The 26,888-nt window shown below is 37.2% G+C and overlaps 2 protein-coding genes across 14 annotated transcripts in view; one reads left to right on the top strand and one right to left on the bottom strand.

Moving 5' to 3' along the window:
• The first annotated feature begins 750 nt into the window (after window positions 1-750).
• On the top strand, window positions 751-14,725 carry Top2 (DNA topoisomerase 2). Of its 3 annotated transcripts, XM_018505564.1 has the most exons (23): window positions 751-1,104; window positions 4,173-4,505; window positions 4,598-4,841; window positions 4,910-5,296; window positions 5,378-5,617; window positions 5,686-5,944; window positions 6,018-6,187; window positions 6,280-6,490; window positions 6,597-7,185; window positions 7,279-7,510; window positions 7,674-7,873; window positions 7,950-8,085; window positions 8,158-8,457; window positions 8,539-8,547; window positions 8,801-9,031; window positions 9,106-9,294; window positions 12,197-12,326; window positions 12,410-12,550; window positions 12,674-12,758; window positions 12,834-12,913; window positions 12,994-13,122; window positions 13,199-13,317; window positions 13,403-13,531. In XM_018505564.1, the coding sequence occupies exons 2-23, from the start codon at window positions 4,198-4,200 to the stop codon at window positions 13,529-13,531; spliced, it is 4,518 nt and encodes a 1,505-aa protein (XP_018361066.1). In that variant the 5' UTR covers window positions 751-1,104; window positions 4,173-4,197. The 3 variants fall into 3 exon arrangements, with proteins under 3 accessions (XP_018361066.1, XP_018361068.1, XP_018361067.1); XM_018505566.1 differs by lacking the exon at window positions 8,539-8,547 and having other exon boundaries at window positions 752-1,104; window positions 13,403-14,725; XM_018505565.1 differs by lacking the exon at window positions 751-1,104 and having other exon boundaries at window positions 4,198-4,505; window positions 13,403-14,725.
• A 2,273-nt stretch (window positions 14,726-16,998) lies between these two features.
• The window catches only part of Tlk (Tousled-like kinase), a 53,256-nt gene continuing 43,366 nt past the window's right edge, over window positions 16,999-26,888 (bottom strand). For 3 of the 11 annotated variants that reach the window (XM_018505567.1, XM_018505571.1, XM_018505575.1), the window contains 13 exons: window positions 22,977-23,067; window positions 22,441-22,703; window positions 22,117-22,350; window positions 20,792-20,884; window positions 20,172-20,633; window positions 19,889-20,092; window positions 19,705-19,796; window positions 19,418-19,565; window positions 19,194-19,305; window positions 18,946-19,084; window positions 18,747-18,858; window positions 18,551-18,658; window positions 16,999-18,470 (listed from right to left, as the gene is read on the bottom strand). In XM_018505567.1, the coding sequence (XP_018361069.1) occupies window positions 18,258-18,470; window positions 18,551-18,658; window positions 18,747-18,858; window positions 18,946-19,084; window positions 19,194-19,305; window positions 19,418-19,565; window positions 19,705-19,796; window positions 19,889-20,092; window positions 20,172-20,633; window positions 20,792-20,884; window positions 22,117-22,350; window positions 22,441-22,703; window positions 22,977-23,067 (2,271 nt within the window). In that variant the 3' untranslated portion in view covers window positions 16,999-18,257. Of the gene's footprint in view, window positions 18,471-18,550; window positions 18,659-18,746; window positions 18,859-18,945; window positions 19,085-19,193; window positions 19,306-19,417; window positions 19,566-19,704; window positions 19,797-19,888; window positions 20,093-20,171; window positions 20,634-20,791; window positions 20,885-22,116; window positions 22,351-22,440; window positions 22,704-22,976; window positions 23,068-23,160; window positions 23,693-23,756; window positions 24,229-24,248; window positions 24,269-25,284; window positions 25,683-26,637; window positions 26,779-26,888 lie in introns of those variants that run through there. The other 8 variants (XM_018505573.1, XR_001940058.1, XM_018505576.1 and 5 more) reach the window with 8 other exon arrangements.

The raw sequence follows: 26,888 nt of genomic DNA, 5'->3' as shown, positions 1-26,888 counted from the left end.
CCTGCCTCTCACTCTAATCGTCTTTCTACCCCCACCATTGCCATCAGCGGTCCATTCTAGATGTCGATGATTCTCATATTTGAGACTGGGTACAATCAACGCGATGCTAGAAATACTTTGAAAATTATTAGGCACCAGTTGATATGAGTGGTGTGTGCGATCGGGATTGTAGGCAAACGGGATCCTCCCGGAATAGATTTCAGTTAGGACTAATTAAGACTGGCAGCCTTATTGACTGAATTTTAGAATTGTATGGTTAAAACCGAAGCATAAACTAATAGCGTTTTCGGCCCGACCGGTCCCAGGTTGGTGCAAACCCGATCGGGCCGAAAACGCTATAAGCATATATTATTTTAAGATTGTGCACAGGTGTTTGTGGATTGGTCGTTTGCTGAAGGTATTGCTGGATTTACACTGGATCCGACATGCGTCGTACGACGCTCTGCAACCAATCAGAAACAGAATTTTACTTCGTATTATCGATACGAAATGATTCGTATCGATTGATACCCAGGGTATCAATCATGAAACTTTATCCCTAGAATGGAAAGTGAAAAGTGAAAATTTTAACCATTGAAGAAATTTTTCACTTTTCATCCTAGGAAAAAAGTTTCATGATCGATACCCTGGTTGGATAACGAAAAAATACCTCTGTATATCTCATTTTCCCATGAAAGTCCCTAGAAATTTTGAAAATAATTCGTTAACTGTGTGTGACCAATCAAACGGATTTGTGATTGGGTTGGGCAGAAAGTTACGTGCGGCGGTATTGGCAGCATTGTTGTCGGAGGGAAGTCTAGTAGCGCGAAGTGAGCAGCGGAACGCGGACGACGCGGTGTAAACTGGTGTAAACGCGAAAGTGTTGATTGTGTGGTGTTTGTGGTGTACGTTGACGAATACCTCGTTCAGCGCATGTAACTGATTGTCGGCGCGAGTAAAACAGTCGGTTTGGCAACGCGTCCAGCGAGATAGCCGCTCCGCGTGCCTGTGATATGCCAATTATTACCGCTTGCGGACCCGCGAATGGAGGTCCTGCGGTTCTAGGAACGACCGACGCCAAGCAGCGAGCAACGTATTCTCGACGCCGAGGTGCGATTACTGAAGGTACGCAACGTACGCCGCCCGGTCGTTCGTACCGGGTTCGCGGACTCACGATCCGTGAAAAACCTCCGCGAGTAACGGGGGATGAAGGACAGGTGTTCCCGTTCTTATGACAAACGGCATCGTCGTTCTCTCGAAACCGCGCCAATTAGATGACGGCCCTTTCCCGCCATATTTTTCAAAGTTCCTTGCAACGTGGATGCCTCCACCTGCGGTAATAGTTTCCATTGCAGACAGAAAGAAAAGGCACTTCTCCGACGCCTAGACGTCTGCCTCTAAATCGAATCTCAAATTAATAAAGCATAGTTATCAACGAATTCGGTTACTTGCGTTACACTAGGTAGTGGTCTGTTTTCTGTTCCCGCACTAGGCTGTTCTAGAACTTTCGTTTTAGACAAATATAAATGTAGGTATATCTATCTTAATAAGATTTTGGAACTTAACTTTCGTTACACTAGTGGTCTGTTTTCTGTTCCTGCACTAGACTGTTCTAGAACTCTCTTTCTCGTTTTAGACAAATATCAAATGTATATCTATCTTAAGCCTGTGGTACACGATGCTTGTTTCCCTGATTAATTGCTAGCTGAATTAGAATCTTGTCACCGTATTGGCTGTGATACTGGCACTGACAGCAGAAGATTCTAATTCAGCTAGCAATCCAGCAGGAAAACAAGCATCGTATGCCGCTGGCTTTATGTAAGATAGGTATACGTTTGATATTTGTTTAAAGCGAGAAAGAGTTTTACAACAGTTTAGTGCAGGGACAGAAAACATACCACTACTTGTAAGTGTAATGGGCCTTCTACAATAAGCCGCAAGTCAGAAGTTCTAAGCGATCTTAAGTCATAATCGGTGAAGTTGGCCAATAGCCAACTCTTTTGAACAACTTTGTTAAGACTGGTTAAGACTTCTGACGTTCTGACTTGCGGCTTATTGTAGAAGGCATATAAGGCTGGAATCAGACTACGCATTGAAGATTGAAATTTAACTGATGAAGACAAAGGAATTTTAGGTCCTATTGTTTTGATTGGTCAAATTTCAATCTTTCAATCTCAATCTTCAATGCGTAGTCTGATTTCGACCTAATGCAAGTTAAGTTCCAAAAGTGTACACTAGTTCAACCACAGAAAACAAACCTTAGATTAGTATGTATTAAAAGCTGTTGTACATAAAATTAACAGTTGAAGTTAAGTGTAAAGGCATATAAATATTTTAAATAATTAACTCTGTATACACTGGGGTTCCCGGGACCCCAGCGCAACTTTCGAAATCGCGATTTTTTCGCGTTTCTAAATTTTTATTTTTCTTTGAATCTATATATCTTGAAGCTCCTTAATTCTATCAACTTTTACACATGGGCTTGTTCCTTAATCAATTCTCTATCGATATGAAAAAATAATTAATTGAAATATATCTATTTTAAAGAAATTATATGGTAACAAATATGGATGAAGTCTGTATATCTAGAGTGCAAAAAAAACAAGTGTGTACAGCTAGGGTTAAATATCTAATAATGATATTGTTATGCTATTTGACAAAATATACATGTACTAGGAGTGTGATTTAGTTTTGAGGGTTTTTTTTTCTTAAAAACTGATTTATTTAAACAACATATCACGTAAACGTTTAATAAGTGCTGTACAATCAACATTTAATTTTCTGGCAAATTCTGACATGGATTGTGCTAAATTTTTGTCCAATAATGCTTGCATTTCCCAGCTTTTGTCGTTAACATTGAAATCACCATTTTTTAATCGATAGAACAAATATTCACACTTAATTAATGGAGCAACATCATTATAAGTTTCTATCAGAGTTCTATGATCTTCAGCCGCCATTTTCTTCTGATTAAAAAACAAAAGCAACGCATATTACAATTCGTATAAGAGCTAAATGAGCCAAGTACGTTATCTGTGCAATAAAATATATATTGTTACAATTATAAAAGTCTTCCAAACGTTTTGATTCTCAACGGAATCATCTTCAGTGGATGCAACACATTCCATGTGTTCTTACAATATTTCGTTTGTTACATATCGTAGATTACATAAAACTTGTCGCAAAAACTTCAAGCCAGAACCCATTAGGAATGGTGATTGCTTCCAAATCGAGTGAACATTCTATTACAATTCTGATGGTATTGGCTATAAGGATACGGAATACACAGGAATTAAAACAATGGAAAAGATTAAAACTTTTAATTTTTTATCTTCAAATTTTTTTAGAATTGCCGGATCGACAGGGCGAACATTTACATGTCGACAGACCGTTCGACAAATTCGGAATGGCATGAAGGCAATGGAAAAGACAAAACAAGATAGGATAACAAATATAAAAAGGAGATGAATCAATCAGGACGGGGGAACAATATTGTTACTTATTGGATAATACATCTATAATAGGAATATATGCTTCTGAAAGAAATTCCGTTGAGAACCAAAACATTTGGAAGACTTTTACAATTGTAACAATATCTATTTTTTTATTACACAGACAACGTGCCTGACTCATTTAGCCCTTATACGAATTGTATTGAATTGAATAGTTCGCTGAGTCTTTATAGTTTTTAATTTTAAAAACTCCATTTTTTAAATGGTATAAATACGAGTATTACTGGTATTTACTGCATCTATTGTTAGTAAATGACTAAATATCATGAAGTAATATTAAAGTATTAAGAAATAATAGCTGTGATTGGAATGTCTTCGATAACATTGATATTAATGCAATTTCTTGTAAAACTCTTAAAACTAAATCACGCTTCTAATATTATTTTACTGTCAAAGTTGATTAAATTATGTCATTGTATGTAGATATTTTACAAGTATATGAAGTAGCCTTTAATGTCCACTAATCCAGTGTAGTTTGAGTGATCGAATTTACTGTTAGATAGTGGCACACGATGCTTTAGTTGTCATTTATTTAAGTCATAGCGCGCTTGTTTATATAAACAACAAGAATAAAATATTCGAGCGCCAAAATAAATACAATCTTTGTATTTTAGTTTCTCATATTAGGAGTTGGCTTCTATAGATCTTTATGCGTGTAATATTTATTTCATTTATCCATAGATATCTAAAAGTACATCGTACCAAAATGAGTACAGCCGTGGCAAATGGAGCCGGCAACAGTAAGTCGGTTACCAAACAAAAAACCATTGAAGGCATCTATCAAAAGAAGTCGCAGTTGGAACATATCCTGCTGCGTCCAGATACCTACATTGGATCTGTGGAGACAATAACAGAAATGATGTGGGTCTTTGACAAGGAGAAAGAAATGATGGTGCAGAAAGATATAAAATATGTTCCTGGATTGTATAAAATTTTTGATGAAATCCTGGTAAATGCTGCCGATAACAAACAACGCGATCCTAAAATGGATATGATCAAGATTGATATTGACTCGTGAGTCATCTTAAGAAGCACATTTTTCAAAAAAATTAACGTAAATTGTCAATTAAATAGCATATGATTAATTAAACACTGTGTTATTATAGGGAAAACAACACCATTTCTGTATGGAACAACGGTAAAGGCATTCCCGTAGTAATACATAAAGAAGAGAACATGTATGTCCCTACCATGATATTTGGTCATCTTCTGACATCATCAAATTATGATGATGAAGAGGAAAAAGTAACCGGTGGCAGAAATGGTTATGGTGCCAAGTTGTGTAATATTTTTAGTCATCGTTTTACTGTTGAGACCGCGACAAAGGAATACAAGAAATGCTTAAAACAGGTGAGTGCAAATACATTGATATCTTAATCTTTAATTCTATCGGTACGTTATAATCTCCTCTTTTACAGACATGGGGTGATAATATGGGAAAAGCTAGCGAGCCTAGAATTAAAGAATATTTTGGAGATGATTTCACGAAAGTTACATTTTCGCCGGATTTGTCAAAATTTAAGATGCAATCTCTTGATGACGATATCGTATCTTTAATGTCTCGAAGAGCATATGATGTAGCTGCCTCTTCGAAGGGCGTTAAGGTTTTTCTGAATGGAAGCCGTATACCAGTAAAGAATTTTAAGGATTACGTCGATTTTTATATTAAAGGAAAAGAAGACGATATCGGTAATCCATTGAAAATTGTGTATGAAAATTGTAGTCCACGTTGGGAAGTAGCTCTCACTTTGTCTGATAAAGGATATCAGCAAATGTCCTTTGTAAATAGTATCGCAACAACAAAGGTAAGATAAATAGTAGTGTACAGTAATTTCCTATGAAGTATAAAATTGCTCCAAATATTTAAATTTGCCGAATATCGATAGGGTGGCAGGCACGTCGATCACGTGACGGAGTTAATAGTCAAACAATTGATCGAAACATTAAAGAAGAAGAATAAAGCTGGTGTAGCCATTAAGCCGTTTCAAATTAAAAATCATATGTGGATCTTCGTTAACTGTCTCATTAACAATCCTACCTTTGACTCGCAAACCAAGGAGAATATGACTTTGCAGCCGAAAAGTTTTGGGTCTAAATGCGCACTATCTGATAAGTTTATCACTTCGGTAAGTGCAAATATTTTTATCGAAGTTCGTCTGTACATGTTTGACTATTCTTTTCAATGTGATTACAGGTCACGAAAATTGGTGTTGTGGAAGCGGTATTAACTTGGGCGAAGTTTAAAGCTGACAGTCAGCTTGAAAAATTGGGTCCTAAATCAAAACAAAGGAAACTTCATGGTATACCCAAATTAGAAGATGCCAATGATGCAGGAACTGCAAGATCACTGGAATGCACGCTCATCTTGACTGAGGGAGACTCAGCCAAAACAATGGCTGTATCCGGTATTGCTTCCATAGGCAGAGATAAATATGGCATATTTCCGTTGAGAGGTGAATTTGTTTTACTAATAAAATGAATAGAGATTTTAGTGCGATAGTAATACTAACCAATATTTTCTCGTAGGTAAAATGTTAAATGTACGGGAAGCTACCCATAAACAGATCTTGGAGAATGCTGAAATTAACAATTTGATAAAAATTCTTGGTCTTCAATATAAGAAAAAATATTTAACTCGAGAAGATATGAAGACGTTGCGATATGGAAAGATGATGATCATGACTGATCAAGATCAGGTAAAATTTTTCACATGGATATTACACATATATATATATATATATTTTTTTTTTTGTTTCAAATATTTACGATTAAATGTGGTTTTTTTTAGGACGGTTCACATATCAAAGGTCTATTGATCAATTTTATTCACCACAACTGGCCATCGTTATTGAAACTAAACTTCATTGAAGAATTTATTACGCCTATCGTGAAAGCCACTAAAGGCAGTCAAGTTAAATCTTTCTTTTCTCTGCCGGAATTCGAGCAGTGGAAGAAGGAAACAGAAAACTTTCACACGTATAAGATCAAATACTACAAAGGTGTTTACTCAGAAGTCTATTTCCTCTTACTTTATTAATTGTCAGTTATAATACTTACACATATAGATTTAATGTAACAAAAGGTTCTTTTTTCGAATTTATATAGGTTTGGGTACTTCAACCGCCAAAGAGGCGAAGGAGTACTTCGAAAATATGAGCAGACACAGAATACGCTTCCGATACGACGGCGAGCAAGACGATCAAAATATCATCATGGCGTTCAGCAAGAAATGCGTTGATCAGCGTAAAGACTGGCTGACGAATCACATGAATGAAACAAAGAGGCGAAAACAGATTGGTCTCGGCGAGCGTTATCTCTACGAGAAGGACACGCGTGCTGTCTCTTTCTCGGACTTTGTTAACGTCGAATTGGTACTGTACAGCAATTATGATAATGTGAGATCCATTCCAAACATGATGGACGGCTTTAAGCCGGGCCAGAGAAAAGTACTGTTTACTTGTTTGAAACGCAATGACAAACGCGAAGTGAAAGTCGCGCAATTGGCGGGATCTGTTGCCGAACATTCTGCTTATCATCACGGTGAGACGTCCCTAATGGCGACCATAGTTAATCTCGCGCAGAATTTCGTGGGTAGCAACAACATTAATCTGCTACAGCCCATCGGTCAATTCGGTACAAGACTTTCTGGTGGAAAGGATTCAGCCAGTCCGAGATACATTTTCACGATGCTCAGGTACTTACCATTATTATATAGATATAGATACCTACAGAAAAAGAAATTACATACATATATTTCTACATACTTATCTCCTTTTTTTTTCTATAGTTCTTTGGCAAGGTATATATTCCATAAACATGATGATGCTCTGCTAAAATACGAATACGACGATAATCAAAGGATCGAACCTGTTTACTATGTACCTGTGATTCCTATGGTATTAGTAAATGGTGCCGATGGCATCGGTACCGGATGGATGACAAAAATACCAAACTACAATCCTCGAGAGCTAATCGAGAATTTACAAAGGATGATGGACGGCGCGGATCCGAAACCAATGGTATTAAAATTATCCAGAAAATTAAATTTATAATTTAAATGTACTTTATATTTAACAATTATACAAAATGTTCTAAATATAAAAAATATCGAGATATATTTTCATCTTCTTCCGTGACGAAATTCACAAAAATATGTAAATTTCGTCACATATTTTTGTTTAGATACCGTATTACAAAAATTTCAAAGGTGTAGTGGAAAGCTGTGGGGATTTCCGTTACGTTATAAGCGGAGAAATATCAGTGATCGGACCCGATAAGGTAGAAATCACTGAACTTCCTATTGGCACGTGGACACAAGCTTACAAGGAAACTGTGTTAGAACCCATGTTACATGGAACTGAAAAAACGCCGGCCATCATTACGTAAGTATTATAATTGATTAATGATAAGATTTGTGTGAATTTTGTGTTAATTTCGAGAATATTGATTGTATTATAGGGATTATAAAGAGTATAATACAGATACGGCAGTACATTTTATAGTAATAATGAATCGTGACAAATTAGTGGAGCTAGAAAGAGATGGTCTTCATAAAATATTTAAATTACAAACAACGATGACCATAACATCAATGGTAAGATATCAGAAATACTGATATAATATCAATCGGAAATAAAATGGAAATTTGTCAATATTTTTTGTGTAGTGTGCATTTGACGAAAATCAATGCTTGAATAAATATGAAAGCGTAGTACAAATATTAAAAGGATTTTATAAAGTACGATTGGAAACTTATCACAAGAGGAAAGATTATCTGGAAGGAATTTTACAAGCGGAAGCGGCGAAGCTATCAAATCAAGCACGCTTCATTATCGAAAAATGTGATGGCACTCTAGTGATAGAAAACAAGAAAAAGAAGGACATGATAGCAGAATTAGTCAGACGTAATTACGAGTCGGATCCGGTGGTATCTTGGAAAATATCGCAAAATAGGGAGCAAGTATTGGTAAGTAGATTTTTGCTTGGAAATTCCCTGTAAATACAAAAGAATCTTATTTATTAGAATTTATTTATTCTGCTACACAAGGAGGATCAAGTAAGTTAATATAGAAAGAAACTATGTAAAATTACCAGTGCAGACATTATAACATAAAGGTCTTTTGGCAAACAATTATTTTCCATAAATAAATATTTTAGCAGAAACTCTTTGCTATCTAACAAAAAATAAGCAGAGAATTTTTAGTTAAATATAAAACTTCGGATTATAGTTGCTTTGTGAAAAACCTTTTCTCATCGTTTCCATAAATATGTATAGCATTAACAATAATACTCACTGTCCAAATAAATAGGAAGAAGTTGCAGAAAACGATGAAGAATCCACTTTAACCACGAGCACAATGGAGAAGGAAAATTTCGATTACCTTCTCGGAATGACACTGTGGTCTTTGACGAGAGAAAAGAAGGAAGATTTGTTGCGTCAACGAGACGAGAAGGTAGCGGAGCTGAAGAGATTGCAAGCTCGCACGCCGATGGATTTATGGAAAGAGGATTTGGATAATTTGTTAACTGAATTAAATAAGGTAAAAAAAGGTTTTGTTTTCACGAAAAAAAATTAACTTCATTTATTTTTGATTGTTTTACGATTTTTATATAGGTCGAAGAGAAGGAGCAGAAGGAACAGATTAAATCGAAACAAACCGTCAAAAAACCACCCTCGAAATTCTACTCTAAGATGGAAGACACTCGCCGGATAGTTCCTGTTATCGACGTTGAACTGAAGAAAAAGATTGAAAAAGCCGACATCGTATCGAAGGATAAGAAAGAAGGCATAAAGAAATCAAGAGTAAGTCTTATCTAATTTATTAGGTAGGAGGAAAAGTCCTGCGGTACTTTGTTAGCTCAAAATTATATATACAATATCTTTGTTAAAAATGATCAAAATTTAAATTTAAAAAAAGGGTTTAAAAGTTTGAAATCTCTTTCGAATGGTTACTATATTTTTTTAAATTTTTGTGAGTTTTGTAATTTTTATATATAGAAAACTATGAGCTGAAGAAAAAGAAAATTTTTCTTCTCACTTTTTGGGTCACATGCTAAAAAATTTGCGAAAATTTTCGACTATCTATATCGTGAAAGTTTAGAATTTTTCTTACAAAATCGTTTTTCAAAAATGTTTCTATGATTTTTTGTTCTTGAATTATTCGCGAGTTAAGTAAAAAAGAGCATTTTGACTTTGATTGCTCATAACTCCATTAAAAATCATCGTACTGCAATTAAAAAAACAAATTTTTAAAGCTGAAACGTTGCTCTATGGAATAGTATCATGCTAATTTTTTAAATGTAAAATATATAGAAATTTGAATTAAAAATGTGATATTACTATCCTTATAACCATCGTGCAATGGAAAAAACAGTAATATCACATTTTTAGCTCAAAAATGTACATATATTCTATTTTTAATGAAATTGACGATTTTATATGAGCAATCAAAATCAGAATGCTCTCTTATTTAATTCATATGTAACTTGGTAATAAAAAGTCGTAGGAACATTTTTTTAAAAACTTTTAGGAAAAACTTTAAGCTTTCAGATAGTCGAAAATTTCGCAACAAATATATTCTGTAATTTTGAGTTAACAAAGTTCCGCAGAACTTTTTCTCTGACCCAATATATACAGGGTGTTTCCGGGTTAAATCGCCAAACTTAAAACACAGTATAACTAGTAGGGACACTTGCGAAAAAATGCGGGTTCGCGCAGATATGGCTGCGCAGCTTTTGTTTTGGGTCGGATCCAATGAAACGCAAGACGACAATAACGTATATATGTATGTACACAGAGAAGAAGACAGTTTGTGGGATCTGTTTTAAATATTTGTTGAAAAATAGATAAAATAAAGAAAAGTTATATTACGTGCAGTATTAACCAATGTGGTAATAATAGTAAAAATATACAATGCACTTTTTTTCGTTATCTCAAAGATAAGTTAACTAACAAAAATGTTTCACTTATTTAGTTTAAATAAGTTTGATACTTGTTCTTAATTTTTGTTATTTTCAAATTAATTTTATTTATTATCTGAAGTTTTTGTAAAATTTTTCAAGTTATAACTACATTATTACTTATGGGGCATTATATTCTCTATTCGGTCTTGGATCTTTTAAATGTTAATATGGCGGATGCTCACATGACTCTCGATACAGAGATCAAAGGTGGTAACACGAAGTGTACCTACTGGTTATACTGTGCTTAAAATATGAATTCAATTCATGTGACCTCAAAACAAACAAAAATTTTTCTCTGGACATATGCTCGCAAGCGCTTCTCATTCAAGAGATATTTACTTCTGAAGTTATATACAGAACTGTAGGAATGAATAATTGAAATATCTCTTGTTTTTATTTTGAACCTCGAAGGTCATTGATAGGCTTTTGTTCGCAAAGCTCGTAGTTGTAACTCGTAGTTTGTAACTACTAGTTCGTTGAATGCTTTTGTAAAATAAACTTATAATCATGCCTCGTACGTATTTTAATAGTGAATATGCCGATATGGTATATTTATATAGATTTTTTTATGGAAATGCTAACGCTGCTGGCCGTGAATACGCCGCACGATTTTCGAACAGAAGATTGCCGGATAAATTAGTATTCTCTTTAACATTTCAATGATTGAAGGAAATTGATTAAGGAAATTAATTAAAATCATTTAATATGATTTCCCGGGCTGATGCAGTTTTTGCACCACTGAAAAATAAAAGAACAGCCATCATATTGCAGCATTTCGATCAAAATTCATCAATAAGTACCCGAAGATCTGATTCTGCGTTAGGAATAGCGTTGGAGGTCATTATTTTGAAAAAAAAAAGCATTTAATGATTAAATTTTGATTATTGTTAAGCAATAGAGGATAGAGCTTATTTCAACATTATTTATTCCTACAGTTCTGTAACTTCAGAAATAAATATCTCTTGAACGAAACGTTTACGAGCATACGTACAGAGAAAAATTTTTGTTTGTTTTGAGGTCCTGAATTTATATTTTAAGTTTGGCGGTTTAGCCCGAAAAGAAAAAACCTTGTATAAAAAAGTTTGTTACATGCAAAGCAATAAATGTAAGTCAATGGCTAAAGAGAAAGTATGCGCAAAGATATTAAAAGTTCATTTATACAAAATTGACGAATAGTAAATTGTGCGTTAAAAAAATCAAAGACATTTAATACTCGCAAAGTTTATCAGTAAAATTTAAAATACAAATATATTAATAGAAAAATATAAATAGAGGGATGTATTTAACATTATATGAATAAGTCTCCGTATAAGCATAAAACTTTACAAAGAAGTCATATCAAAAGTATTAAGCATATATATAACAGTGTTTGTTATTTTTATTTATTTATTTTTCCGTTATATATGCTTACAATTATATGTTTGATACAGCTTCTTTGTTAGCTTCATTAATTTTTATAGGAAAATCTAATTTATGTCTGATTTTTATAGATTATGAAATGTGTATTTATATTTTTTATTAATATATTTGTACGTTTTTAATTTTTAATTCATGAACTGATGAAAACAGTACGAAACGTTTTCAATCTTTTTACTATCCACTATTCGAAATTTTTTTATAATTCCAATTTAAAAAAAATATATTTATTCTTTTTTTATCATTTATCTTACATTCATTTATTGATGTCTTATTTATACACCCATATCACGATTAAATCATTAAAATTTTGAAAATTTGTTCAGGTAAAGAAAGAGCAAACTGCTATGGAGGAAAAAGACGAATTTGATATTCTGATCGATTCTAATACTAAATCCCTCGAACAAAGACTTGGAAATTCTCCTGAAAAAATGGAAAAGAAACCTGCAAAGAAAGGTTGATAAACTTTAATTCATAAATGACATATAGCGAATATTACAGCGAATATTTTAACGATAAACTTTTAATCTTGCAAACAGGATTAAAACAAACAACGTTACAATTTAAACCAGTCAAGAAAGGAGCTAAAAAGAAGGATAACGACTCAGACGAAAGCGAGGACATCGATTTCAGTAGTATTTCGCCACTTCCACAACCACGGGCGTCTCGTAGAACCACAGGTATCAGTCTCTTTATTTCTCTTTTGAGCCAAAAATTTATTAAATTTATAAAAAAAAGTAGATTACATTATGTCTTGTTTTTTCGAAAATCTTTTATTCTTTATTTCTTTGTTTAAACAATAGCCAAGAAGAATTATAACCTTGACAGCGATGATTCGAGTGAAAGTGCTCAAGAATTATTCAATCAGTCTTCTGATTCGGAACAAACGTAAGTATAATTGTTATATATCATATTGACTTGCTTCAAAGTTATTTCTCCACACACATCGCATATTTTCTTTAGATCCAAGAAGAAAACCTCCCTTATAACGCTGAGCGATTCCGACGACAATATTAAACCGAACAAGAAACCACAATCAGCACGTAAGTAAACATAATATGTATTTACATTAAGCAGTGTGGTTATATTACAGAAAATATTAGATATATTTATTTCTGCACAGCGACTTCAGAAGAACTTTTTGATTCGTTAGTCGGCAATTCTCCTGAGAAGCAATCTTTACCTGAGAAAAAACCTTTAATATCCTCATCCGGAGAAGATTCACCTATAAAATTTGCGTCACCTAAGAAGGGTAATAAATGATTACCTGAATCGTACAGCTAAATAAAAGTTATTTCGTAATCATTGCTCATCTCTTGTATTTACAGCACGTTCCAAGAAAAAGACTGAGAACGGTGGTAACAAAGGAGTGAAGAGACAGATGAAGAAAAAACTGAAATCATCCGAGGACTCTGACACGGATGAATTATTTACCACTAAACAAAAAGTAAGCGCGACATTTTCGATATATTCAATATAATAATTAGGATAGTGTCGTAAGAATTTTTTATTGATTTAATTTTCATTTATAGAAGAAGAAAAAGAAGGTATTAGAATCAGATGAAGAAAAGGTATCTGATGATTCGCCATTCCGAACCGGTAGAGCTCGGAAGCCAGTATCTTATGCACTAAAGTCAGATGACAGCAACGACTCTGATTGAACATCACCCTGAAAAATGCGAGACGTAGTTGACTGGAATAGTTTAGAGTGTGGATCGGAGACAAGACGAAACTCACAAATCGTCATGAAGAAATGTTGCACATAAGTTTATTTGGAGAATTTTCAGAGGTTTCGTCCCCGCTGATTGTTGGTCGTGACATTAGTAATAATTTTATGAGGGGTCTTCGAATAGGATCTGCCAGAATGTGGAATATGTTCTAAGAATAATTTTGAGGGCAGAAATAATTTGGAATAAAAATTTGTATTTCTGCTTTTCTTGAGTAACATTCGAAGATTTACTTGAGCAACGCAGTTACTCGACCTCTGGCACATTCTTCCTGAAATGCTCCATACAATGTTGTACATAATTTTACTCTTTGAGTATAAGTACGCATAAAATGTTGCGAATGAATGGAATTTCGTGAAATTAAAACGCTGTAGACAGTGTTGCAGAACGTACCCGAGTGTGCTCAGAATACGTAAATTTCATCGTATGATCGAAGTCTCCTCGGAAAAAAATTCTTTTAGTGCGGACTGTACATTGTGTTATATTATGATATCGAATTTTTATGTGTTTTAGATGTTTTATTTTTCAAAAGCTCGAGGAGAATACGTGGTACGCTTCTATCTTGCAAAAAAAAATGTTCAGCGTCGTCTCTATGCTAGATAGATTAGTTAGTACCGCGCAAAATGAGGAAACACTTCTCCAGCGCACAATCGTTATTATATTACTCTCTTCATCAAAATTTTATTTGTATATGATTCGATAAAACTCAAAGAAAGAGAAAGAAACAGAAGAGAGAAAGAGAGAGAGAGAGAAAGAGAGACATATGCCGATTCCGGAAAATAAACGTAGAAAATGAAATAAAATGGAATATATACAATTTTTAAATATATTTTTACATACGTCACAATATGGATTTTTTTCAGGTTATCTAAAGACTAAAAGAAATTATACAGCGGTAACTAACTATTATACATATATACATAGAACGGATCTTAGAATTATGCGGCGCTCAATATCGGTTAAGCAAAGCTGTCGGACGTTTTAACTTTATACTGACCACACGTAGAATAAAGTAAATTTACTTCGTGCTCGTGTCTCATAGGTAACAATTTGTAGATTTTGAACTGTTGAGCGAGAGTCAAGATTCGGCGTGGTCGAATAGTTGAGAGAGTCACGATTGTAACTAGAATTAGAAAAAAAGAGCCGGAGCTAAAAGTTAACGCGAATCAAAAATTGATCGATTTCCCTCACAATTTATGTGCTCTTCCTCCTCTCTTTTCTCTCATGTATAAATGTTTTTATTTTACTTTCCATATACGAGTTCGAAGAAACTAATTAACTTCGAGGCATATTTGGTGTTCATTGAATTTCACTTCTCCGACTACAATTATACTAGTTCTGTGTACGCATGACTTGTTCACTCGTAGGATAAGATAAAAAGAATTATTGTGGTTGTAATTAGCGCAACGATTTTACACCTGCTATTAAATGAATATCTCGATACAGAGACCAGTCGATTAGCCCTCGGCCCAAAGCGCGCGCGTTCTCAGCCTAATCAATACTTCGTGTAACCTCGGCGATTTTCATTTTTATATAATTCACACATACTAAATACGTATATAAATATATATAAATAAAATGTTCTAACTTTTGAGACATTCGGCAATTCATTGTTCAACATCGTTCGTCAAAAACGAAAGTGACAGAAGAAAAATGAAAAACAGCGGGGATATCATGCATACCGTGAGAAATGCGTGTGATTTATATTTAATTAATAAGTTTACTAATTTTAAATTATACACAAATACGTAAAATTTATTGCTATAAACGTTTTCATACACCGCCCTCGACGCAATTCCTGTTTCTTTCCTTTTTATTCTTTTTTTTTTATCGTGAGGAAGATCGTGACTATGCCGACATGCAGGGACGATTGGAAAAGAAAAAGACCAGTATTTAGTATTACGGATATTATAATAGTATGTAGATCATGGCAATTCCTTATAGTCGATGGGAAGGTATTTTTCTTTCTATTTGTGCTCAGTGAAAAGTTTTCGATAAAATCCTTTTTTTTTTTAATTTTTTCGTTTCTATTTTACATGCACATGATTGCATTCACCGATTACGTTCCCAGAGAATTCCATAGATATGTATAAATGTAAAATATCCTTCCTGTCGCAAAGTATACGAACCCTATGTATTCTCGCGTAAATGTTCATCATTCACCACGAGAGATCTCGAAGGTGTTAAAAACGCTTGGCAAATTACACCTTTGGATAATTTTTTGAAGGCCGGCTGCAGTAAACTTTTAGAGATTAGCTCTACTCAATCTAGATTTATCGCGCGAAAATGATATAACGGAGAAACAATGCAGATAACAATTTTTACATTTTATTAATCGCGTTAATACTCCTCCCTCCCTCCCTTCTCTTTCTTGTCAGCGAAAAGAATTTCGAAAATCCACGTCGTAGAGGAAAACTGTGTCGAATTGCACCGCGGATTATATCCCTTTGGAATCATGTCACCTCATAGAGCGTCAATGAGCACGATTAATGCGACGTCGCGCGTGCAAAATGAAAAAAGAGCGCATTTTCGCGAAAAAAAATGGGATGCAGGATGCAGGAACGGTTGATATTCTTTTTTTTTTGTCAAAATTGAAGCGACGGATCTAAGTAGTAGACTCTGTTCAGACTTGTAATGTATTCTCCTCTCTCACCACACTTCTGCCAATCACATTGATGGTATTGAATTGTCATCAATACCCCGGTGCCCACATTGTACCAATAACTGACGCAATATTTTAACAACACACGCACTCGCTCGCTTTAATCTCACTTTCGCTCTCAACACATTCTCTCTTCATTCTCTCTTTCTCTCTTTCTTTTACTCCCAGAAGCTACGGCTCGCCGACGGACGCGACTATAATACAAAGCAAGGGCACTTGATAAAATAACTTAGTTTTCTATTTCATAATTATCTATATATAACGTACATATATAAAACAAATTACGAGTAAAGAAATAATGATTGGGTCGGTATAGCATTTCACGGGCTTTCTTATCTTAAAGATTTGCTCGTTTTTCCTTATCTTCGTCATATTTTTCCCGTACTTTTCGTCTGATTAATTAATTATAAATCATTTAACCGTTTCTTTAAACTTGCTCTATACACACATTTGGATCCGCGCTTTCTCTCTCTCTCTCTCGCTCTCTTTTTCTCTATCTCTCTATAATTTTAGAGAAAAAAGGGAGAGAAAAGAAAAGAGAGGAGAGAAGAAAAAAGGAGGAAGAGTGAAGGAGGAAAAACGTAATGCGTGGCCTTGTTACAACGAATCGACACGGGGTTTTAAACTATACACGCGTGAGAACGGGTTTTACAAGTGGTGATGATAAGTGGTGGACTACGATGCTTTTTTTTTTATTCACTTTGGGAGCACATCGCGCCTCTCTCTCTCTCTCTCTCTCTCTCTCTCTCTCTCTCTCTCTCTCTCTCTCTCTCTTTCTCACACACACACTCTCGTTTTCTCTATGCGATTCTCACTTCGCTCTCTATCGGACTATCGTTCCGGCATTATAGATAAAGCCCACTCTCGTCTCAGAATAGGAACAACCAATCAAATCTTCTTCGTGTACTCGTGTCGTGTATGTGTTTTCGTATGTGGGCGTGGATGCGCGTGTATGTTAACCGTTATTAGTCATGATACAGGTAATAATGTTAATATTCGAATAAAGTAACATGATGCACAGGCCGAGCATTCATGGAATGCCGGTACCGGCGCCGGAGGTCATGCGAGGATAGAGCCACCACAGTTGTCTTCCCACTGTCAATGCTTGTCGTCGTCGTTCTTTTTACACCATATATATATATTATGTTGAATTTATTAGTTTATATATATATATATTTATATATATAGTATAAATATATACACTCACACTAATTTTAACAATCCTCTATCGTTCGCTCACGCACACTAAAACGCCGGGAGAGAGAAACGTCATCTCCGTGAAAGCGATTGCTCCGATTGCTTTTCTCGACTTCTTCCTACTTTTTTCTCCTATTCTTCGTTGCTTCCTTTATCTCATCAACTTTATTTTGCTTCCATCGAAAAAAAAAATTTATTTTACTTTATTTTCTCGTTTTACTTGACGCTCTTGCGATCTCTTTCTCTCTTTCATACATGCTCTATTTCCCCCCTCCCCTCTTATTCTAGACGTCACTTTTATCTCGTAATGACTTATCACATGTTATTTTCTCGTTCGCACGCTCGTTCGTTCTCTCTCGCTCTCTTGTTTCTTTTAAACACTATTATCAAGTCATCGCACTGTTTGATACAAGGAACGATAATACAATTGAATATTTACGAACACAACATTGTTTCTTGTCATGCTGAATAATGTGGCGTGGCTTGTAGAAAGACGCAAGCTCCTGGACTTGCGGGTGACCAGTCTCGCATCTCTCTTGCAATGTTCTATGTAGTCGATCCTGTAAGTATAGTTGTGATGGTGTGGTGATGGCGGTGGTAGATGTGATAATAATTGTGGTGGTGGTGATGGGTGATGGTGGTTGGTGGGTGGTGACGATGATAGTATCCGGTTTTAGTATTTACAATTGGTTATAGCAATCGTTATTTCCCTAAGATGAGATGGTGTACACAGTCCGAGCGCTCAAGATTTGGCATGTATTGGTATATATCGAGGATTTTGTCCTTAGTCCTTCCTCTCCACTACGAACTGCTCGACGCGTTCATACCACTAAACATGCCGATATTGAACGAGCTCTGTTGCTGCTGCTGGATCTGTTGTTGTTGCTGCTGCTGCTGGCTGTTCGCTTGGCGGCCATGTTTTGGCACTGGGGGTTGCAGGTATTCGTGTCTAGCTAGTGTCAGTACGTCTATACGTTCCTCCTTCCTGTACGCTAGGCAACTTCTTATGAAACTCTGTAACAGTAAATCGTCGCATTATAAAATGGCTCTCAATTTCGATTTTCATCGGTTTTTTTTCTCACTGACGACCTTACCTTTGCTTCGTTGCTGACGGTTGGTTTATTCGCGAACTGGACTTCGGTGGCTTTTAGTATCGTATTCTCCTCTAAAATGGTGGCTTGCGATTGATTGTGACCAAAAGGCTACAAAAATAAATTTTTTTTTTAATATACATGTTTTATTATATTCGCGATAAGTGAAACTTTGTGGGATATAAACTGCGATAGATACCTTTTTACCGTATAGACATTGATAAAATATAACTCCTACGCTCCATACGTCAACCTTGGACGATATTTTAGGAGGATTTTTGCCAATGACGAAGCATTCAGGAGGTAGATACCTATAATAAATGCAAAAATACAAGTTTGTAATCTCCATTAATAATCAACGAATAACATGATAAAATAATTTAAGAGAAAATACGTACCAATAAGTACCCGCTCCTTGGGACGTTAGATCCATTCCGTGATCCGGATTATAATTTTCCTCGTCCATCACTTTACTTAAACCGAAATCCGTGATTTTTATTTCACCGCACACATTGCCTTCGGTTAACAGGATGTTACCTGCAAACGGGAGCATCGAGTAATGAAATCATACTTACTTGCGTATAAAAATAATCCTCATTATAAAATTCTTCGTTAATGACTATTGTATTCGCCAGGTAATATTTACCTGGTTTCAGATCGTAATGTATGACTGGGGGTTTTATTTCATTGAGGTATTTTAATGCCGATACGACTTGCATAACAATAGATCTCGCTTCTCTTTCGGGTATAGTCTTATGCTGCAATGAATTTAAAAAAGACATAGTTCGAAAATAATAAAAATTTATATTATAATCTACAATATAATCATTAAAATAGAAAATTCGTATCAAGTGACAATTGAACACTTACCTGCTTGAGGTAAAAATCTAAATCATGGCCATCACAATATTCCAGAACAGTACAAAAGGAATTGGCATCAATTTCAAATACGTCGTACAATTTTACGACTCGAGGATGATCAAGTGCTTTGTGTATATTATATTCTCGCAATGCATGTCTGTTGTAACAAAAAAGAAGAAGTAGAAACATCCTTCTTGAGAGGAACTAAATCATGTTGTTATTAAAACATCTTTATATTAATTATCGGTTATAATAAATTAATATCGACAAAAGAGGAAACTCTTAAGGAAACTTACTTTATGTAATTAGCCTTCTTGTCTTCTTTCCAGTCTTTATTTAATTGATGCACCTTACAAGCCACGTACCGTTGCTCTTTTAAGTCAAATGCCTATACGCGAAAAAAAGAGCAATAAAATATTTTTGTATACTTACATAAATTAATATGGCTAACGAAAACAAGAGATAGAAATATTTCATTACCTTGTGCACTTCACTGAAACCGCCCTTTCCTAACAACATTAATAAGAGATACCGCTCATTCAAAACAGGATGAGAGTTAAATCTCGATTGGTCCTCGTTGTGAATACGCTTTAACTCTCTAATGTGTAAATTTCGCTCCCTTTCGAGCTTTTCCATTTCTAGTTGCAAATCTGCGTCTTCCTTTTTCAACGCACTTTGCCTCAACTGGAAACACACATCGCGAGGCTTAAAAATGTTGAAAAATCGAACATTTATGGAAATTATAGTCGCAAAACGTTGATACCTTGAGTATTTCGTCAGCTTCATAATACTCCTGCCACGTATACGATCCAGGTACTGCATCTGGCTTCAAGAACGTCGCCTCGGTACCGTTGTGCAAGGAAGGTTGTGGTTGACTACGTTTCCTGCCTGTCTCGCTGTTCGACGGCCTTTTCTTGAGTAGCAGCTTCTTCTGCTTGTCGATCTCCTCTCGTTCCGTTGCTATCTCCTCTTGCCGTCGTGCAAGTTCGTGAAATGCATAACCGTCGGTCCAGTTCTCTTGAAACGTCGCACCCACCCTTTGCGTCACAAACTGGCCCAACCTCAGTCTATTTTGCATACACTTCTGCCTAGCCTCCTTTTTTTCTATGTTTGATTTTTCTTTTAATAACTTCTTTACAACGTCTATACACTTATTTATATGTGATTTGTGCTGCTCAAGCACTTTCTGTTGATTAGCGATTTGATGCCTAAGTTCGTCCGTTGTCTGTAAAGTTCAAAGACACTAGATTAATTTGCGTCAAGATGCACAGCATAACTCTCGCTTATACAATAAATTTTAGATTATGTGAGTATTTTATGTGATCTAAAGTAAGAATAGTAAGATTTGCATAAATAAATTACCATAATCACGCCTGCACTTACCCTATTTAACTCGTCAATTTTATTGTTACGTAGTTCTAAGTCTGAAGAGGCTTGAGTTTCAAATTCCTGTATCCTCTGGCAAGTAAGTTCTGTCTGGAATGCAATTTGTATAATTTTACGATAAACGAAACATGTTACCGTAACATCTGATACATTTGTCAGCATTACTCGAAAATACTGGATACCTTGCTACACGCGGAAGTGCATAACATAAGAAATAATTTGTTAAATAAATTAACAAAGTTACACGGTAAATATACAACGTCTATATTTGGTGTTCTATTAACTATCTGTTTAATTACGTAATGTAATCATTTTTATATTTCACTACGACTATGACTTTTTCTTTGTATAGAAAATAAATTAGTGAGCAAAACTTAGGCAACGTGAACAAACGCTGATGGAACTGAGGGTCACACAGGCAGCAAGGAAAACACCAAAAATGTACGCATGTATAAAATGCTCTCATACAAACGCCAATATATAGATATATAACCCCAACACACACACAAAATTATTAATAGATTTCATCTTGTAACAGTTAAACGATATTGGACTCATTAGAACTTAAATGCATTGTTCAATGAATCCAAAGAAATAAAGATACGATACAAAGCAATAAAATATGTCTTTGACAACACTCACAACTCGAGCATTGTTTGCAAATACAGTACGATTTTTTTTATTTTCAAACATACTAGAATCCTTAAAACAAGTATCTTATAACATAAACGAGTAGCACTACAAGATAGCCTGTATTTGTATAATAACAAATGTATACAGTGCTACAATTTGGCCAAAGATTAGCTGATTTGACTGAAAACATTTGACAAGAAATGCCCATCACAAGATCACAAATGCATATGAAAAATCTAATCTACCTACGTTGTATATAGATCACAAACAAAATATTCTCTTAAATACAAAAAATTAATTTTTGGTAATCTATCCACTCTATGTTATTTATATCACTCTGGCTTTTATCATTTTGTTTTTACACAAAAAATTAATCCAAAACAAATCTTTAGGAAGATAAATACCTCTAACAGATAAATTTTTATTAAACAGTAATTCTATATTTTTATCGGTATATTTTCATTGTTAGGAGTGACAGTGGCAGCTTTATTATTATCTATTTACAACACAGTGTGGTAGAGTTGCTATATTTTATTATATTAACAATGAAAACATTTTCGAAACGTTTAAGCTTATATATTCTTATAATATATTCAACATTGCTGAGTATATTGCAGTAGAAAGACACGAATACAAACTGTGGGACGTTTCTTATAAAATGCTTGCAGATATTACCGAATTTTGCTTACATTTGGGGTGTTAGTCTTCGCTTGCCTGACCTGGCTTGTCCTATTGAGGTTGGTAGGCCTTACCTGCACCTGCTTGCTGACCATAGAGCCCGCAGGTTGCGACGAAGCTGGTGGAGGAGGTGGTGGAGGTTGAGGATGAGGTCTCGGTGGCTGCATCAGCGAAGAGAATTCCGCCACCGAAGAATTAGGTGTTGTTACTTGTGGTGAAAGTAACTGTTGTGGCGATGGTGGATACTGTTAGCGAGGAAACATACGTTACACAAATATCACAAAACTATAAGACCATTTTTATAACGTTTACGTTTATATATGACATAATCTTACCATAGGATAACCCTGTTGAGGGGAGGGGCTCTTGGCTCCACCATGCCGAATAGGGCTACTGCCCAGATGATGCTTTGGAAAATACTCATTGATCTTCTTATTATCAAGAGCAGCAACTGATCTAGCCCCCTTACTAGCTACAGAGCCACCTGCGACACCTCCACCTCCATCATCGGCTTTACGCTTTCTTTTCCTCTCAGAAGTAGTCCGTGGTACTTTTTCCGGAGTGTTTGCATCCACCTCCTTATCACTATGCGATGAGCCTGCAGAATTATAATCCATTGTCAGAATGACTATAAAGGGTATACCCTTAAATTTTGATATCAATATGGATAATAATAACAAATCAAAGGACTGCCTGTTTATTTGAAAACATTCAATAAGAATATTCGAAGAGAACTTTTCCAGATGCACAAGACTTTATTCTCGAAGCAAGATAATTGTTCAGAGGACTAGGATGTGCAGAAAGCACTCAGGTATTTCAAGCAAGACTCCTGTTAAATGTATATCAATGTCAAAGGACGAATCTGACTTACCAGTGCTCATGTTCGAGTCTTGACTATGAACTGTCTGACCAGAGTTTACGGTTGTTTGGGGTGCCATCTGAATTTGTGACCCAGCAGACATCTGAAAGCAGAGGACGGGCGATGTAAAATATACTGCGAGCTTTGGTCGAGCGGCGAAAACAGCACACAAGAGGAAAGAAACAATGCAACGAACCAAATAGTGACGGACTATAGTCACGAGGAGCGCCTAGGCGATTCAACCGTTACCGAATGTAAGGCACGTCGCCGCCACATAGTAATGACGAGTCGTACGGCGAAGCCAAAGTGGCGTACGAGATCGACCACGAACGATAGCGATGACAACGACGGGTACAAGAACGAGAACGACGAATGCGAAGCACGGCGAGAGAGAGAGGCGGCTTCAATGATCCCTCTCGGGCGCCGTGCGAGAGAGGTTACGCTTCGCGAACGGCGAAAACCGGCGTACGACGCTTCGAGAGAATCGCGTGTTATTAAAAAGACACAATTTATACTAGGGGGAACAAACCTGGAAGGATAGAGAAAGACTTATGGAGCGGAGAAAAAGGGGTGGGATGAGGGGCGCCGGACGGTGCGTGGAGGGGCGAGGAAAGAGAAACGAGAGAGAGCGAGAGAGAAAGAGAGCGCAAACGAGCGAGAGAGAACGCGTGAGAGTGAGAAAAAACAAGAGAAAAGGAGAGAAGAATGGTAGCATGTAAAAGAGAGAAGGAACAAACTGCGGTTGGAGAAAGAGAGACAGAGTTAGAACGATAGAGAAAGAGAGACCGACACCTTCCAGGACGACCTATGGTGAAGTCCCATAGTAATCGCGCCGTCCGGGGCCGATTGGCGGTCTGTCAACGGCAAACGGAATTTTCACGCGCGATTCTGCCGTGAGTGGTGGCGGCGGCGTGTAAGGGAAATGTCCGATATACGTTTAGAGCTAGAGGAATCACGACAAAATGGAGGACCTTAGAGCAGCGGGGAGGTAGGCGGGCGGGCGGGAAAGAGGCAGGAAGGGAGGGAGCGGAAGGGCGACGGAGGTTCTAAGGGGCAACGAGCGCGTGTGGGACGGGAAGGGAGGGCAAACGGCGACGGCATGGATGGATGGATGGAGGGAGGGAGGGAGGGAGGGAGAGGAGGGGAGGGGAGGCCGGGAGGAAGGTTAGGATAACGGCCGCGCGGGGTAGGAGGTACGAACTTGACGGCGCGCACGATTCGAGAAGTGCATGGGCGATGATCGGTAACCGCGGGCGCGCACTACGAGGGGGCAGTTTTACTCACTACGTTGCGCTTCTGAACTCCCTACGGCACGGGGCCGAGGCCGTGGTTTTTAACTTGGCTCTCTCTCTCGCTCTCGCATATTTTCGCATAAGCGGCATCATCCGCGGCCACCGGCGACAACAGCGGCGTCGACGAGGCGGTCGCCGCGGAGGGACAGGGGGCGCGCTGCGCCTCTTCGATTAACAGCACCGATAAGCGAGAGAAGAGAGCGACGACACGCTACGTCATTCCGGCCGGCTGTACGGCGCGGCGCGCAAAGTGTGACGTCGTCGTGCGGCCGTTGCGCGTCCCGCGTAGCGATAAATTACGCACCTACGCGCGCGTCACCTTCTCTCTTCCTCCCTAGGCGCTCATTTTTCTCTCGCTCCCGAACGGCCACGAACGATACATCGCTACACGCTTTCATATCCACCCCCCCCCCTCCCCTCTCCGAATTAATATCGCGAATAGCCCGTCATCGATCTGTCGTCGCGAAATCAAACGAAGAGCCACGAGAAACTCAACGTCTATTATGTGAGAGATTTCGCACAGAGTTGCCACAAATTCCTAAAATTCCATAACCTTTCTCCGATTTCCAGACAAATTTCCATGATTTTCCCCGACTTTCAACAATATTTTGACATTTTTTGTGATTTCATACCGATTTGGGACTTATCGAATATTTTCTTGAGAGAGCATATTACTATTAACGTTGCTAACACTGTTTGCATTTAATTTTTTAAGTTGGCAGTATTCCAAAACTGCATAGGTGTGATGTACCAATGTTAAATTTCTTCAAAACCAAGAATTTTTATTTTCTAGAAAATTTTGCGAAAAATTCCCTGAATCTTTGCTGATTTTTCCTGATTATTATCATTTCTAGTTTTGTGGCAACCCTGTCACTACATGGTGTCCACGTAATTAAATGTTACAGTACGGCAATTACATTTTCTTTATTTAAAATCGGCCATCTAGAAAGATTTATTTTTACGTTTGAATATCGCGCGGTCTACCGGTACGTACTGAAGTTATGCGAGAGCAGCGACGACTGGCTTACCCATTCTTGCTTGACGTGAATCGTCGAAAAATCTAGTCTGATTTAATTGATCCGATTAGTTACGCACTTCTTACTGTGCGTCAACTTTGCACGGCGATCTACTTAGATTGATGATGCTTTTATTTTTGTCGTGGCGCTATTCCGAGAGAGACTGTTTTATCTTATTTATATCTCGGCGCAGACTAGGAGAAAGAAAACGCACGTGAGAGACTTATGAGGAGCAAGTCCTCCTATATGAAGAATAGAAACGAATATCGCTTACTTAAGCCATCGCAGTGAAATTGATTTTTTCTTGCGACGATCTTGCTTAGCGAAATTAGATTACTAAACAATGACCGATACTTATCTTTTTTTTTCTATTTCTATGATTCTATAAAGTCGTGACGTATTCGAGCGGCGTGATACTTGAGATCGATTCGAAGGATAGATAAATGCGTAATGTGTTTTACTTTTTAAAAACTCACGCTAGGATCTTACAGAAAATTACACGTAATCCTTTTCTCATCAATGACACGTCGACCGCCATAACGATGAATGTATCTGACGTTTGACGCGGAAAGAATAAAAAAGAAGGAACGATAACACAGTCAAGTCAATTTATCAAGCTGATATACAAAGAAATACAAGAGTTAGACACGAGGGTTTAAATCGCAATGTAAACACCGTATACCAATATTTCAAGTATTTCCACGTCAAATCTTAGGTTTTACTTCCCCAAGCCCGTAATTCGCGCCGTCTCGCAGGTAGCTCGGTCACGTGACCGGTAGTGTAACTAACGCGCCTCTCGACCCCGAGACTATGCGACAACGAGATGCTCGATCCCGCGGATTCCTCGCGTATCGTGCACGACCGGCATGAACAAATTCACCGCGGGAGAGGACAGCAAACTTCCTTATCGATGGATCAGTGGCCGTGCCCGGAACTGGGCTAGAGGGCCGGCGGAGAGAAATAAAGAGAGAATGAGAAGAGAGAGACGGTGTATCTTGTCTCATTGACTGCGTTCTCATCAACAGAAAAAGCAACTTTGCAACTGTCGTTCAATTTTTCGATACGATTGCTCTTGCTCTTAATTCCTCCCTGGATCCAAGTGTATAAACGAATCGTATTAAAGAATCTTACGACACTTGCGAAACTGTTTTCTTTTTTTTTTTCTGCCAAACGCAACCTTTCTCTCTCCGCTGTCGTTGCGACGACGTACCGTCGAGACGGATGGGGCACCGTGTTGTGTACGATCGCGCACAGCAGATGCGCGAAATGGCATGTGTGTGTGTACGTGTGTGGACGACAAGCGTGTAAAAACGTATATGGAGCGATTCGCGCATAGGTAGAAGGTTGACGTATATACGTACGTACGTGCGAACCCGGTAAATCGGGGCATGTAGGACTTTTACAATGCACGCCTGTAACCCTGGCGACCTGGCCCTGGCGTGGCCATAACCGCGAGGTCGGTCTGTTCACGAACGCACCGTGGTCGAGTGGTACGTAAGACCGAGTCGCGTCTCGTAGAGCGTTGTACGTCTACGAGACGGGGCTCCTCTCTCCCTCCCTCGCTCTCTCTCTTTCTCTCTTTCTCCGTCTCTCTCGCGCTTCGCCGCACGAGGTCC

The sequence above is a fragment of the Trachymyrmex cornetzi genome, unplaced genomic scaffold (genome assembly GCF_001594075.2).
Source record: "Trachymyrmex cornetzi isolate Tcor2-1 unplaced genomic scaffold, Tcor1.1 scaffold21, whole genome shotgun sequence".
Lineage (NCBI taxonomy): Eukaryota > Metazoa > Arthropoda > Insecta > Hymenoptera > Formicidae > Trachymyrmex > Trachymyrmex cornetzi.
This window is presented reverse-complemented; position numbering and strand designations above follow the sequence as displayed.

Bases quoted from the DNA above. Each gene is read 5' to 3' on its own strand.
- Top2 (XM_018505565.1), top strand. From the start codon at position 4,198: ATGAGTACAGCCGTGGCAAATGGAGCCGGCAACAGTAAGTCGGTTACC. The intron at 6,491-6,596 runs GTGTTTACTCAG...GAATTTATATAG, and splicing joins TAAGATCAAATACTACAAAG to GTTTGGGTACTTCAACCGCC. The intron at 8,086-8,157 runs GTAAGATATCAG...TTTTTTGTGTAG, and splicing joins CGATGACCATAACATCAATG to TGTGCATTTGACGAAAATCA.